The following is a 15,192-nucleotide window of genomic DNA, read 5'->3' on the forward strand; positions in this document are numbered from 1 at the left end:
TTTCAACATCAGAAGACCTGAATCGTGTTTTATTTTTATTTTCCCACGAAGATAAGTCACATTATAGTAGTGTACATGTGTCAGCCTGGGAAGTTAACGAGCTCGTCCTTTCCAATGTTCCCTCCGCTGAGGATGCACACCACGCTCTTCCCCTCCAGCTCGGGTATCTTGTCGTTAACGATGGCGGCGAACGCGGCGCAGCCCGACGGCTCCACCACAAGGCCGGACCTGTAGAGGGTGGACACGGCCGCCTTGATCTCGTCATCGTTTATGAGGACAATCCCCTCCACGTAACGCTGACACAACTCGAAGGGCAGTGTTCCTGCAATGCAAAGAAAAGGAGAGAGTCACGAATTACTATCGGTAACAATTAAGAAGGTCTGAGGCCATGAGCCTGAATCTAAGTTAAAGCATCTCATAATTTAAAGCCACAGAGAGAAAGATTGAGAGAAATGACTTTCACATGATACCTGCAAAAGGTGGTGCAAGTCCTGAGGCGATGCTCTTGGTGTCCATGACCACTGCTAAAACTGCAGTTGATGCTTTTTTTTTTAACTGTTGCGTGTTTTACCTCCATCTGGTTCCACACCGTAGATTCTGGTCTTATCACAGCCTGATAGTTTGATGGCAGCGGCCACACCGGCCAGCAGCCCCCCTCCACCACAGCACACCACCACCACGTCAGGCTCGGGGATCACCTCCAGCACCTCCAAACCCAGACTGGACACACACAAACCCGGGTTTAGACTTTGCTCTAATAGAAGTTTGAATCCTCCTTGTTCCACTGTCAGCCGTTGAGCGTACCTGGTGTGTCCTGCTATTAGATCCAGGTCATCGTAGGAGTGCAGGAAGGTCATGTCGCCGTCCTGAACGCAGCGGTTCACCACATTCATCAGACAGGAGGTGGGAACTCGCTCCACCTCCACCCCGAAACTCTGAGGACGAGAGTGATACTTTTAAAACGCGGCTTAACTGCAACTAAAATAATTTGCCCTTTTTTCAGATTGGTGCAGAAAAAACAAATTACAAACAACAAAAAGCAAATCACAGCGTAGATTCGGCAGTCGGCAGATAACCTCTAACCTGTATCAGGGTGGATCTGGACACGGGGGCCGTTTCGGGCATCACCACCTTGCCCTTTGACCCATAGTGTTTCGAGGCCTACGCAAAAGACTTCCCATAGTTCCCGGGGGACATGGTGACATGTTCCTGTACCGATTCGAGGGTCCTGACAGAGGATGTCACGTGTACAGATCATAAAGCCCTCTGAGGCAAATTTGTGATATTGAGCTGTACAAGATAAATTAAATTGAATAATGGGATACAATTTACGAACACAACCTGATCGCAGTAGACTTCTTTAAGTCAGCATTTCCGATGCAGGTGAACAACACTTATCAATACAATAAGCATTTTGTTTCATCATGGTTTTATGGAACAGAAATATGGGTAAACATGGTCCATTTATACTGTTTATTATCGTGGGAATTCAAATGAAGGACAAGACTTGTCATATATTGTCATATTGTTTCCAAACGTTGCCGCTCAACAAGACTAGTTTTGGGGAATATGATGCAGAATTTGACTGACATAATACTGTTATGCAAAGGCGGTGGTATAGCACATCAGCTGGTGCTAACTGCTGTTCAACAACACAAAGAAGAAGAAATGCTCCATTCATGAAACAGGACTTGTGTAGTGACAGTCCACCAACCCTTCTGCACTGTGTTGTATGTCACTAGCTGGCATTGCTAATTAAAGCGTTCTGGAGCTTTTCTATCTTTTTACAACAACCAAATGAACCGAACAGCTTAAAGTGGTCCCGTGGACAGAAACTCAAGTCCTCCCTGTGGACCTTTCCAGCTCTTTAACGGTCACCTTTGGACTCTCCATTGCCTCTCTGATGAATGTCCTCCTTGTCTGGTCCTTGGGGTTTGGCCCTCTCTTTAAGCTTTGTTTTGTTGTCATATTCTTTCCATTTTGTAATAACGGACACTGATGTTGAGCAGCTATGATTTTCACCACCAGTTAGTTGCAATTAAAATGTTGCACGGTGTTTCATTTAATTCCTGAACTCCAGAGTAGTAGAAGTTGGGTTCATTTCACTCTCGATACAGATGATGAACCATTTGATCCGAGCCACTGTATTGGAGTCAGTAGCTGTGTCTCAATTCAGGGGCTGCATCCTTCGGAGGACCCAGCGTCCTTTGAGGACCGTGAAGGCTGGACCATGCGGTCTCCGAAATGAGACGGCCTACGCTACAGAGGACTTCCTGTTTCCTGCCTAGGATGCCTGCTCAGAAGGATTACTGTATACAGATATTAATATACTGTAACGGTTTTAGTTTTAATCAGTTTTTCAATCATATGTTCAACAATTCATTCACAGTTCTTTTTCATCATATCGTTTTTCTAAATGAATAATGAGTTAATAATTCAATCAGTTGCTATGTTAAATAACTCATTTTCAATCATTTATAGTTCTTGTAAATAAAATGTATTTATCAATAACTTTTTTATGTCATTCACACTCCTATATACATACATATATATATATTCATAAATGTAAATATAAATTATAATAATGATATGAATTAATTACGTTCCCACATTGTTTCCCCCTTATTCATTAACGTCACAGCTTGTTCCCTTGCACCTACATGTGTCATCAGTTCTGTACTAGTTAACAATCAGTAAAGATTTCAATTATTTATGATTTAGTTATAATTAAATTGGGAAGAATTATGCTGCACGTTGGGGCAGTAATCTAAAGCTTTCCCTGTTTTATTTATATCAACATGTAATATTATATTTATCAATCCTTAACAGTATTAACAGCCTTTGAGTCAAATGAAAATCAAGAAGATATATTTATATTTATTGTATATTAATTGTTGTACACTGTCATATTTTTGAACTATATCAGAAATATGATGTTTCAAATACAAAGACACATTTTGAAAGTTTGTCACATTTATTTGTATTGTGCTACTGGGGGGGGGGGGGGGGGGCAGGGAGGGGCAGGGAGGACGTCACTCGCTGGGTCTCAGACTCACTGGGGTGCTGAGAGTGGTTCAGTGGTCTGTGGTGGGTCTGGGTCTTCCTGGGATGATGGATTTGGAAGACGTCCACTCTCAGTTGCCCCAGGAGTGAGAAAAAAAGCACAGAGGAGTCCTGCCCTGTGAGACACAAACACAAGAGATGAATACTTTTAACTCAACGATACAACATTTACATTGTTCAATGATGGAATCTTATGACTGATACACTGAAAGAAAGGCGACCGCCGCTCTCCATCTGGTCCTGTGGTCATCCGTCCTTCTCATCTGGTCCTCCGTCCTTCTCATCTGGTCCTCTGGTCTCTGTTGTCTAGGAGATCCAGGATGTTGCTTCCTGTGTTACAGCCATCGATACCTGAGTAAAAGAGACTTGGAAAACTTTTCAGAACGTTAGTAATTTTTACCATACCTCTGTCTGATACAAGCCAACATTTGGAGGTCACAGCAGTACGCCATCAAGACCAAACTTAAATTGTATCAGAGCAGTGTTTTATCCACCCTATTGTACGGTTCTGAATGCTGCAGAATGACACAAGAAGACCTCAACAGACTATCAACCTTCCACACCAAGAGTTTAAGACGAATACTGCACATTTTCTGGCCAAACAGCATTTCAAATAAAGAACTGTATGACAAATGCCAACAAGAATGCATGGAGACCATACTAATGAGCAGAAGATGGGGATGGATGGGACATGTGTTGAGAAAATATCCTGCTGATATTACAAGAACAGCCTTACATTGGACACCAGAAGGGAAAAGAAAAAGAGGCCGACCAAGAAACACACGGAGAAGAACTGTGGAGAAGGAGATGCAGAGCCTAAACCACTCACGGGGCACCATCACTTTTGTTGGTCAAATAAAATCTGTTTTACCAGATTCTGTGTCCTGTAGTCTTGCTGTTGGGTCCTGATCTTGAACTCCCGTGACAGAATCTTCACTGCTCACTTACTCTGCGTCCAGCATCAACCATTTTTCAAATGGAAAATCAAGAAATAAGAGATATTTAAAAGCTCTGCTGCAGGATGCTGCCTATCGCCAACCCCGCCAGACGCAAGGGAAGGCTGTCTGGTGCTTTATCAGTCCTGCCAGACGTAAAGGTTTTACAATCCTGCAGCAAACATGCTGTCGGTCTCAATCCGAGTCGTGAGTAAAGTGAACAACCTGTCAGGATCCCTGTCTGACCCGTTGTGTGTTACCCGTGTTCCCCCTGCTCTCCTCTCCGGTATCGATCCACGGGACATCACACAGTCGATCCGGCCTGCACCCTGTGCCGGACCACGGGCTCCACACATTCCTGTCCTTTATGTTGGTCAAATAAAATCTGTTTTACCAGATTCTGTGTCCTGTAGTCTTGCTGTTGGGTCCTGATCTTGAACTCCCGTGACAGACTCTTCACTGCTCACTTACTCTGCGTCGAGCATCAACCATTTTTCAAATGGAAAATCAAGAAAGAAGAGATCTTAAAAAGCTCTGCTGCAGGATGCTGCCTATCGCCAACCCCGCCAGACGCAAGGGAAGGCTGTCGGTCTCAATCCGAGTCGTGAGTAAAGTGAACAACCTGTCAGGATCCCTGTTTGACCCGTTGTGTGTTACCCGTGTTCCCCCTGCTCTCCTCTCCGGTGTCGATCCGGAAAATGGAAAATCAAGAAATAAGAGATATTTAAAAGCTCTGCTGCAGGATGCTGCCTATCGCCAACCCCGCCAGACGCAAGGGAAGGCTGTCGGTCTCAATCCGAGTCGCTGTCTTCAGCCGGCTGCCAGTATCTTCTGGGTGGGGGGAAGCTGAGGCCTGAAGTGGAGGGTGGAGACTCTGGAGACCATCTGTAGTCATCTGCCCGGCTCTTCTTTGTGGGGGGACCGAAGGCTGAAGTGGAGGGTGCCGACTCCCTGTCGTCCTCTTCTCTGGTCCTCTTCATGGAGGATCCGAGGCCTGAAGTGGAGGGGGTCGCGTCCTCGTGGTCGTCCTCACCGGTCCTCTGCCTCTTCACACTCGCCTGCTCCGTGTGGTCCTCTTCCCTGCTCCTCTTGGTGGACTCTTCTGACCTCTGGGGGACTGGGGGCGGAGCATCTTGAGGACGGTCCACATCAAAGCGTCGAGCGAAACGAACACGGTCCTGTTCATGATCATCTTCCTCCACATCGTCCACTTCCGGCAGGTCATCGCAGGAGTCATCGTACCCGGAATCGTTGCCGTCCTCGTCCTCCTCGTCCTCATCGTCCCTGAAGACCACCTGAAGCAACTCGCGAACATGGCGGAGCATCTCAGCGTCACCCACAACGACGAGCCCCCTCTGATTTTGTACACCCAACACGAGGCATTCCACCTGACCTCCACCCACCACGCCTGGCTCCACCTGACCTCCACCCACCACGCCTGGCTCCACCTGACCTCCACCCACCACGCCTGGCTGCACCTGACCTCCACCCACCACGCCTGGCTCCACCTGACCTCCACCCACCACGCCTGGCTCCACCTGACCTCCACCCACCACGCCTGGCTCCACCTGACCTCCACCCACCACGCCTGGCTCCACCTGACCTCCACCCACCACGCCTGGCTCCACCTGAACTCCACCCACAACGCAAGAAATCAGGATTGGGAGATCACATACTTGGTCATCGTCGTCGAGGATCCTGATGACTTCAGGGAGGCCGTCTTGTGCAGGACGTTCCACGACGTAGTCGACACCAGCTGAGAGGGAAACATTTAAACTGTCAGGATTTCTCATAACATGAAATATTTCTGGATTACATGAAGCAATAATCAAAGTTCAAATTAGAAAAGACGACAGAGCCATAAAGTAACTCAGTACAGTACTACACAACTCACATAAAGTCCCCAACACACAAGAGGGTTCACCTTTAAACATTTATAGCAAACACAGTGCAGCTCTGCCTCTGTTCGTTTGAACACATAACACAACTATATTAATAATGATAAAAGCAATAAATATTGTTGCTGTCGTTATAGATATTATCCTTATTACTGTTATTATTATATGTCCGAAACAACAGAGTAGGTGAGAGGAGCAGCTGGCCACGCGCTTTTACGAACGGGCTTTTCACACGTTTCTGCTCTGGATTCAGATTCCAGCTGCTAATCAGTCAGTCAGCAGGTCAATTAACGACTGTTGAGTACTCGTGAGCTCTGGACAAAGACGTATATTTTGCATTTGTGTGGACGTAACCATGGTTACCAACTTCAGCATTTATTTAGCATTTTATGAAAGTGTTCCGTTTTCAGAAATATACATTTTAATGTTAAAATAGGAAGATTTGATGGCTTCAAACCAAAATAACTGTGTTTAATAAAACATCTACACTGTTGTGAACACATTCCACAGACATCCCGCAACATTTAAGACATTATGTCACTCAAATAATCAGTTTATACGAGTGTCTGTTTCCGACAGGCCTGATAATACAGTGTCAACTGTTCACCTTTCACTGATTTCTAAACTGAGAATGCTTTAAATGCTTTGAAGAGGGTGAATCAAAAGCAAAATGCTAAAATAAATGTAAAAGTTGACTGACCCGCACAGGGACGAGCCATCTCTCACAGCACACTTCCCGCAGGTGCTCTTGCTTCAGCCAAAGATCGTCAGGCGCTTCTGTTGTCCACGAAAGTAGCGATCTAGCAGTTTCTCCAACAAGTTTTGTAACAAGTAGCTTTTCTCAAGAAGTTAAAAACTCAAAGAGTAGGCTCTCCACGGTATGTACAAGAGTTGTTTACGCTCAGGTCCAAGTGCAGAGTGAGGATTCGAATGTTCTGAGGCCTTAAGTAACCTCGGTCAGGTCCGTTTCCATGGCATTCAGTGACGCGTGCGTGTGTGAGTGCGTGCGTGTGATTAGCCAAGACAGAAATAGAGAAATATTAATTATTTTCTCTTATGTATTGTAGCCGAGGGTTTACGTTGCGCATATACTTTATGATAATAATAAAATAACAGACACGGGGCTCTGCATTCAGCGCCAAGACGGCAGCCACTTTATTTCTCGTCACACACTCTCTCCGAACCTCTTTCCTCTTCCTCTACTTCCGTCTCCTCCTTCACAATAAAAGCACACAACACATATACAGGAACCCTGCTTCTTAACCTGCTCAACACAATAGCTTACAATATAATATATTTATTTGATTTATACTAGTTATTTTTATTTTATCTTTCAGTGCTATATTACCATTCAGTACAGCTGTGAGTTGTAAACATTACACAACCCGTCTCTGCTTATTCTAATACAACAAATCTGTATTGGAAACGAGAGAGAGAGAGAGAGAGATTAAGTAAATATATATACATATTAAACTATCTCTCTCTCTCTAAACTCTCCAAACTATATAAACGCTATCCAAACTATCCAAACTCTCAACTGACCGCAACTCTCCACCAACAACCCACATTTTGAATGGAGCCTGAGGGGTTTATATTGCTGTCAAACCTCCCGGCAAAATCTGAGCCACTTCCTGAAGCAGTCAAGTGGTACAGCCGGGCAGTGAGGCTTCGAAGCGTCGGCACATCTCGTAACATCACCAGTGTATGGACTTGTTGCGTAGCTGATTTATCTGATTCAAGAGATGGACGTTTGCAACTGTAAGTGAGGATCGGGAAAGCTCCTTGGGACCACAATGGAGAACTGTTTCCCGCGTGTGTGTGAGCTGCTGTAGACTGTTGCTGCTGTTTCTTCTGTGCCCTGCCTGCCATCCATTACCCATCTTCCCCTCACTTTCCCCTCTGAATATGCCTTGGATTCGTGAGTACTGACAAACGTGCACGTGCTTTTTTGTTTATTGCTTGTGTGAACAAGTGAAGCGGCCATTACAGTTTTTAGGCCTCTACGCTCCCAAACCACGACTCAGGCCTGCAACGAGGGTTTTTCTGTTACTCTGATTGTGTGTGTGGGACTGTGGGTGCACAGTATATGGATGACCGCATGTAATAAATGCCAAACAGTTTTTCTAATGCCTTTGAAGTATATTTGATGTGTTAAAGTCAATCACATTCATGTTTTGATAAGAGCTGGTTAAAAGGGGTAAAATACACTTAAAACACAAGATAAAAGGACTTAAGAGGCACAGACCTTTTATTTACTTAATTATATTGGAGGCACCACCAGTTATTTTAGTTTTCATAATAAAGGAACAAAAGTTGTAAGAATAAGTATATTCATGTATCAGAACAGGTAATGGTGCCATTACGATTACAACTGCACCCAGGACCCCGCCCATAGTACCACTACAACCTAGCAGATTCACATAATATTATATAGCTACATGGGACGGGTGTTACATAAACACATTTAAATATCAGAAAATGGTTTCATGCAGCCAAAAGTCATCTGTTCAAATTTGTTGTTGTGTCAAACTAACAGCTGAAAGATAAAAGATATCCAGTTTTCTTTCATATCTGCACATTTGTGAAGCTGGTATATTGCTTGTAAAATTACTCGAGCTATGAATCAATTAAGAATTTATTTGGTGATTAGTTGACGAAGTCTCAGCTCTTTTTCCTTTACAAGTAGGGCCTTGTTAGAAAATGGGACCAAAAAGCCATCATGAGATCAGGTAACTCGAATGCAAGCGCCCATCTCTTCCTGGGTGAGATTGTAAATGCAAGTATGACCCGATGACCTGAATATTCCATTAAAAAAAGCATGGCGAGCTCCTCCTAGAGTGTAAAACGCAGCTTTTTCAGTGTCTCCCCACACTTCCACCATGGATATTGTGGAGGGAAAATCTCCTCACAATGAAAGTGGAGCAGGCCAGCACACGTGGACTGATAGCTTTTCAGTCACACGGCGCTAAAAACGTTACCGAAACATCAGTAAACAGAGTTAAAACACAACTAAATTCAGGGCTTAGGGGTCTAAATCTTGAAGGAACTGGTGTTGCTAGGGTCTCGGTCCTGAACACACAATACAATCTGTACTTCTCTGACTTGAAGCCGTATATTGTACCCACCATAAATTCCCATCCGCCATTCCAGTTTCCACCCCCGGTACCTCATTCTCTGAGTCAGTCGTATGTCGAACCTGATCATCCATGATCTTTTTGGCAGGCTTAACAATAATCCTAATGAGCCCTTGTGGGGCAGGACTATCAGTAGTTGCCTTACCCTGTACTACGTAAAGTCCTCCGTCAGTCAATTTTGGGTCTGTTAAGGTAAGTCTTAAAGGATTACACCTACCCACCCCCTTTCTACACATGTGATAAGAAGATGGGGCATTTAACATCTTTAGTCGGTCTTTAAGGCCTGGGGTCTTTTCCTAAACCCTCGCCGCCTGTGTTCATCATTGCCCATCCCTAGTCTTCACAATCACAGTCATAATATGATAACAGCTTACCATACTTATTTGTGGCGGGCCCACACTGGTCAGTTATGATGCACACGGTTTTGGTCATCCAACCGTAGGTGTGTTCATACTTGGGACAGGAAACTACTTCACAGAAGTCAAACTGGACCGTTGATGTTGTACCTTCTTTGAACGTAAGAGTGAGAGTTACATTTTCATAGGTGAGTGTCGTCAGAGAAGCCTCTCTACGTGGTCGGAGATCGGTTTGATTAGCTACTGAGGCTACATTTCGAATCTTGATGTAGTCATGCATGTGTTCTGGTTCCTGTCTGTTTTTAATTCCCCATACTAAGAGGGAAACTGCTGAAGTCAGGAAGAAAATAATTACCGACTTCCATAACCCACTGAACCTAGAGTGTCCTAATGGACGCCCTCGCTTAACCTGTGGGGGAAACGTCATTCTCAGTACTGTCTAACCCCTCTTTTGAGGTGTCTTTAGCGTCAAATTTTGCCTGTTTGATATTCAATCCTGTCTCTGCGAGTGTCTTACTCGTTACCTTTGCTGCTGTACAGTGAGTGAGGTTGCCAATACTACCTCCCATGGACCTGTCCACCTTGGTTCACTCCACCTGCGCTTGTGGACTTTTATCCACACCAGACTGCCTGGTGACACGTCAGGAGGCTGCTTCCTTTCGTCAGCTGCTGCTTCTGCGTTTGTCACCTGAGAAAACAAAACTCGGCTCATGTTAGTTAGAGCTCCCGTATATTTCTCAATTTCTAGAGCTAGCAAGTCTAGACTAGGACCTATCACTGAGTTAGACTTGGATTTTGCTGTATTTAAATTCAAAAGTTGTGGTTTATCATGACGTTATTAATCTCAAAAACTTTGAGTAGCATCTTTACTGGAAACTATTCTAAATGTGGGTCTACAAAACAATGTTTTACACCTTACCATATCCCCCCTTCACCACGATATCTCTGCTGTAAGAGATCACGTGGCAATCATCTATGTATCTTGGCTATACACTGAACCTCCCCATGGTCCTGGTGACAGCATGTGCATCTGTTGATGTCTCATGGGAGGAGGTCCAGATGGACCCGGTCTTGGGTGCTGCTGATGTTGTGGTGCTGCACTGAACGGTCCTCCTGCTCTTTCATGAGGGCAATCTCTCACCCAATGACCTTCTCTCTTGAAAAAAGTCATAATATAGAATTTCTTAAAAAATAAAAAATGTCAAGACAATTAAGCTGGCTGCTAAGAAAAGCATTTCATTTTTCCACAAACAAATGAAAGAATACTAAAGGTATGTATCAGTTGTCAGTCCCGAAGTTAATAAAACGTTAATAAAAAGTCATAGTATAGTATGTCGGAAAAAGACAGTTTCAGGAAGGTCCACTTTGTTTAAACAACAGATTTGAAATACAAAAAAAAAGAAAAGTCACATCTGACAGCTAAGGGCGATAGAAGACAGGAGGTAGTGAGCTCGAACTATACGTGGTGTAGTGAATAGAAGACGCCAGGGCCGGGTTTGAATCCTCAACGTTTGAAGAAAGCAGTGACCAGAGCACCAATCGACCCCCCTCTTTTTTTTGTGACAATCTATTCTATTTTCTATGGCATTCTTTACTATCACCTTTTATGAAATTTTATGGAAAAATGAAAACATCATTTAGTATGACTTTTTTGGCAAGCTATATATATACACATACATACATACATCGTTTTCTGAGATATTATACTCAGACATTATTTATGGCATTCTATACTATATATGCTATTCCACACTGTAATGTTTTTTTTCAGGGATACTATTTTATGACGTATACTAATGGCACTCCATACTATGATATTTTTAGGATTGTTTTTATAGCATAAATTGCCATGATGTTTTTTGAAAATATACATTTTTTTATTGTTTTTGACACTTATATCACACTAAATAATAATTTATTATGGCATACTATACTACAACATGTTTAATGACAGAATACTAAACTTCAGCTCTTTTGCAGCACAATCCTTGTCTCCTCCAGGCCCAGGTCCAAGTCCCTTTGTTCATTCAGCAGCCTGGACAGAAAACAGAGACATTCGCACCAACATTTACAAAACATAGAAAGTCTCTCTCACTATAATACCAGACCCAAGTAGCAGCATACCAACTACAACCTGCTGGGCCCAGGCCCTAGCAGTAGCATGCCAGCTACGACTAGGCTAGGCCCAGGACCTAGCAGTAGCATGCCAGCTACAACTAGGCTATGCCCAGGCCCTAGCAGTAGCATGCCAGCTACGACTAGGCTATGCCCAGGCCCTAGCAGTAGCATGCCAGCTACGACTAGGCTAGGACCTAGCAGTAGCATGCCAGCTACAACTAGGCTAGGACCTAGCAGTAGCATGCCAGCTACAACTAGGCTGGGCCCAGGACCTAGCAGTAGCATGCCAGCTACAACTAGGCTAGGCCCAGGCCCTAGCAGTAGCATGCCAGCTACGACTAGGCTAGGCCCAGGCCCTAGCAGTAGCATGCCAGCTACAACTAGGCTAGGCCCAGGCCCTAGCAGAGGAATACCAGCTGCCGCTAGGCTAAGCGCAGGCCCTGGCAGTAGCATTCCAGCTACAACTGGGCTAGGCCCTGGCCCCGGCAGTAGCATGCCAGCTACCACCAGGCTACACCAAGGCCCCATCATCAGCATGCCAACTACAACCTGGCTGGGCCCAGGCCCTAGCAGTAGCATGCCAGCTACGACTAGGCTAGGACCAGGCCCTAGCAGTAGCATGCCAGCTACGACTAGGCTAGGCCCAGGCCCTAGCAGTAGCATGCCAGCTATGACTAGGCTAGGCCCAGGCCCTAGCAGTAGCATGCCAGCTACAACTAGGCTAGGCCCAGGCCCTAGCAGTAGCATGCCAGCTACAACTAGGCTAGGCCCAGACCCGAGCAGTAGCATGCCAGCTACAACTAGGCTAGGCCCAGGCCCTAGCAGTAGCATGCCAGCTACAACTAGGCTAGGCCCAGGCCCGAGCAGTAGCATGCCAGCTACAACTAGGCTAGGCCCAGGCCCTAGCATTAGCATGCCAGCTACAACTGGGCTAGGCCCAGGCCCTAGCAGTAGCATGCCAGCTACGACTAGGCTAGGCCCAGGCCCTAGCAGTAGCATGCCAGCTGCCGCTAGGCTAAGCGCAGGCCCTGGCAGTAGCATTCCAGCTACAACTGGGCTCGGCCCTGGCCCCAGCAGTAGCATGCCAGCTACCACCAGGCTACCACCAGGCTCTGTGAATCAGACAATATTTTTCTAAAGAAACATAAAGGCACACTCGCTCACCCGATCACAAGCATTGTCAACAAATCTCCCAGGCAATGTGTGTTTCCAAAAGGATGGAAATCAGCCACAGTCACACCCATTTTTAAGTCAGGAGATTCAACCGATGTCTCCAATTATCGGCCAATCAGTATCCTCAGAAAGATAATCAGAAAGATTGAGAGAAATGACTTGCACATGATACCTGCAAAAGGTGGTGCAAGTCCTGAGGCGATGCTCTTGGTGTCCATGACCACTGCTAAAACTGCAGTTGATGCTTTTTTTTAAAACTGTTGCGTGTTTTACCTCCATCTGGTTCCACACCGTAGATTCTGGTCTTATCACAGCCTGACAGTTTGATGGCAGCGGCCACACCGGCCAGCAGCCCCCCTCCACCACAGCACACCACCACCACGTCAGGCTCGGGGATCACCTCCAGCACCTCCAAACCCAGACTGGACACACACAAACCCGGGTTTAGACTTTGCTCTAATAGAAGTTTGAATCCTCCTTGTTCCACTGTCAGCCGTTGAGCGTACCTGGTGTGTCCTGCTATTAGATCCAGGTCATCGTAGGAGTGCAGGAAGGTCATGTCGCCGTCCTGAACGCAGCGGTTCACCACATTCATCAGACAGGAGGTGGGAACTCGCTCCACCTCCACCCCGAAACTCTGAGGACGAGAGTGATACTTTTAAAACGCGGCTTAACTGCAACTAAAATAATTTGCCCTTTTTTCAGATTGGTGCAGAAAAAACAAATTACAAACAACAAAAAGCAAATCACAGCGTAGATTCGGCATTCGGCAGATAACCTCTAACCTGTATCAGGGTGGATCTGGACACGGGGGCCGTTTCGGGCATCACCACCTTGCCCTTTGACCCATAGTGTTTCGAGGCGTACGCAAAAGACTTCCCATAGTTCCCGGCGGACATGGTGACATGTTCCTGTACCGATTCGAGGGTCCTGAAAGAGGATGTCACGTGTACAGATCATAAAGCCCTCTGAGGCAAATTTGTGATATTGAGCTGTACAAGATAAATGAAATTGAATAATGGGATACAATTTACGAACACAACCTGATCGTAGTAGACTTCTTTAAGTCAGCATTTCCGATGCAGGTGAACAACACTTATCAATACAATAAGCATTTTGTTTCATCATGGTTTTATGGAACAGAAATATGGGTAAACATGGTCCATTTATACTGTTTATTATCGTGGGAATTCAAATGAAAGACAAGACTTGTCATATATTGTCATATTGTTTCCAAACGTTGCCGCTCAACAAGACTAGTTTTGGGGAATATGATGCAGAATTTGACCGACATAATACTGTTATGCAAAGGCAGTGGTATAGCACATCAGCTGGTGCTAACTGCTGTTCAACAACACAAAGAAGAAGAAATGCTCCATTCATGAAACAGGACTTGTGTAGTGACAGTCCACCAACCCTTCTGCACTGTGTTGTATGTCACTAGCTGGCATTGCTAATTAAAGCGTTCTGGAGCTTTTCTATCTTTTTACAACAACCAAATGAACCGAACAGCTTAAAGTGGTCCCGTGGACAGAAACTCAAGTCCTCCCTGTGGACCTTTCCAGCTCTTTAACGGTCACCTTTGGACTCTCCATTGACTCTCTGATGAATGTCCTCCTTGTCTGGTCCTTGGGGTTTGGCCCTCTCTTTAAGCTTTGTTTTGTTGTCATATTCTTTCCATTTTGTAATAACGGACACTGATGTTGAGCAGCTATGATTTTCACCACCAGTTAGTTGCAATTGTAATGTTGCACGGTGTTTCATTTGATTCCTGAACTCCAGAGTAGTAGAAGTTGGGTTCATTTCACTCTCTATACAGATGATGAACCATTTGATCCGAGCCACTGTATTGGAGTCAGTAGCTGTGTCTCAATTCAGGGGCTGCATCCTTCGGAGGACCCAGCGTCCTTTGAGGACCGTGAAGGCTGGACCATGCGGTCTCTGAAATGAGACGGGCTACGCTACAGAGGACTTCCTGTTTCCTGCCTAGGATGCCTGCTCAGAAGGATTACTGTATACAGATATTAATATACTGTAAAGGTTTTAGTTTTAATCAGTTTTTCAATCATATGTTCAACAATTCATTCACAGTTCTTTTTCATCATATCGTTTTTCTAAATGAATAATGAGTTAATAATTCAATCAGTTGCTATGTTAAATAACTCATTTTCAATCATTTATAGTTCTTTTAAATAAAATAATGTATTTATCAATAACTTTTTTATGTCATTCACACTCCTATATACATACATATATATATTCATAAATGTAAATATAAATTATAATAATGATATGAATTAATTACGTTCCCACATTGTTTCCCCCTTATTCATTAACGTCACAGCTTGTTCCCTTGCACCTACATGTGTCATCAGTTCTGTACTAGTTAACAATCAGTAAAGATTTCAATTATTTATGATTTAGTTATAATTAAATTGGGAAGAATTATGCTGCACGTTGGGGCAGTAATCTAAAGCTTTCCCTATTTTATTTATATCAACATGTAATATTATAT

General features: G+C 44.6%; 1 protein-coding gene across 1 annotated transcript; it reads right to left on the minus strand.

The window, feature by feature from the left end:
- Positions 1-80: 80 nt before the first annotated feature.
- LOC306796111 (L-threonine ammonia-lyase-like) lies at positions 81-14,272 on the minus strand (the record flags this gene model as incomplete). Its single annotated transcript, XM_079294889.1, is given in 6 exon segments — positions 81-322; positions 12,850-12,904; positions 12,907-13,099; positions 13,184-13,314; positions 13,463-13,607; positions 14,235-14,272. Coding segments are annotated over 6 exon segments (804 nt in total).
- Between the last annotated feature and the right edge of the window lie 920 nt (positions 14,273-15,192).

This window comes from Melanostigma gelatinosum, assembly GCF_949748355.1.
Source record: "Melanostigma gelatinosum genome assembly, chromosome: 22".
Lineage (NCBI taxonomy): Eukaryota > Metazoa > Chordata > Actinopteri > Perciformes > Zoarcidae > Melanostigma > Melanostigma gelatinosum.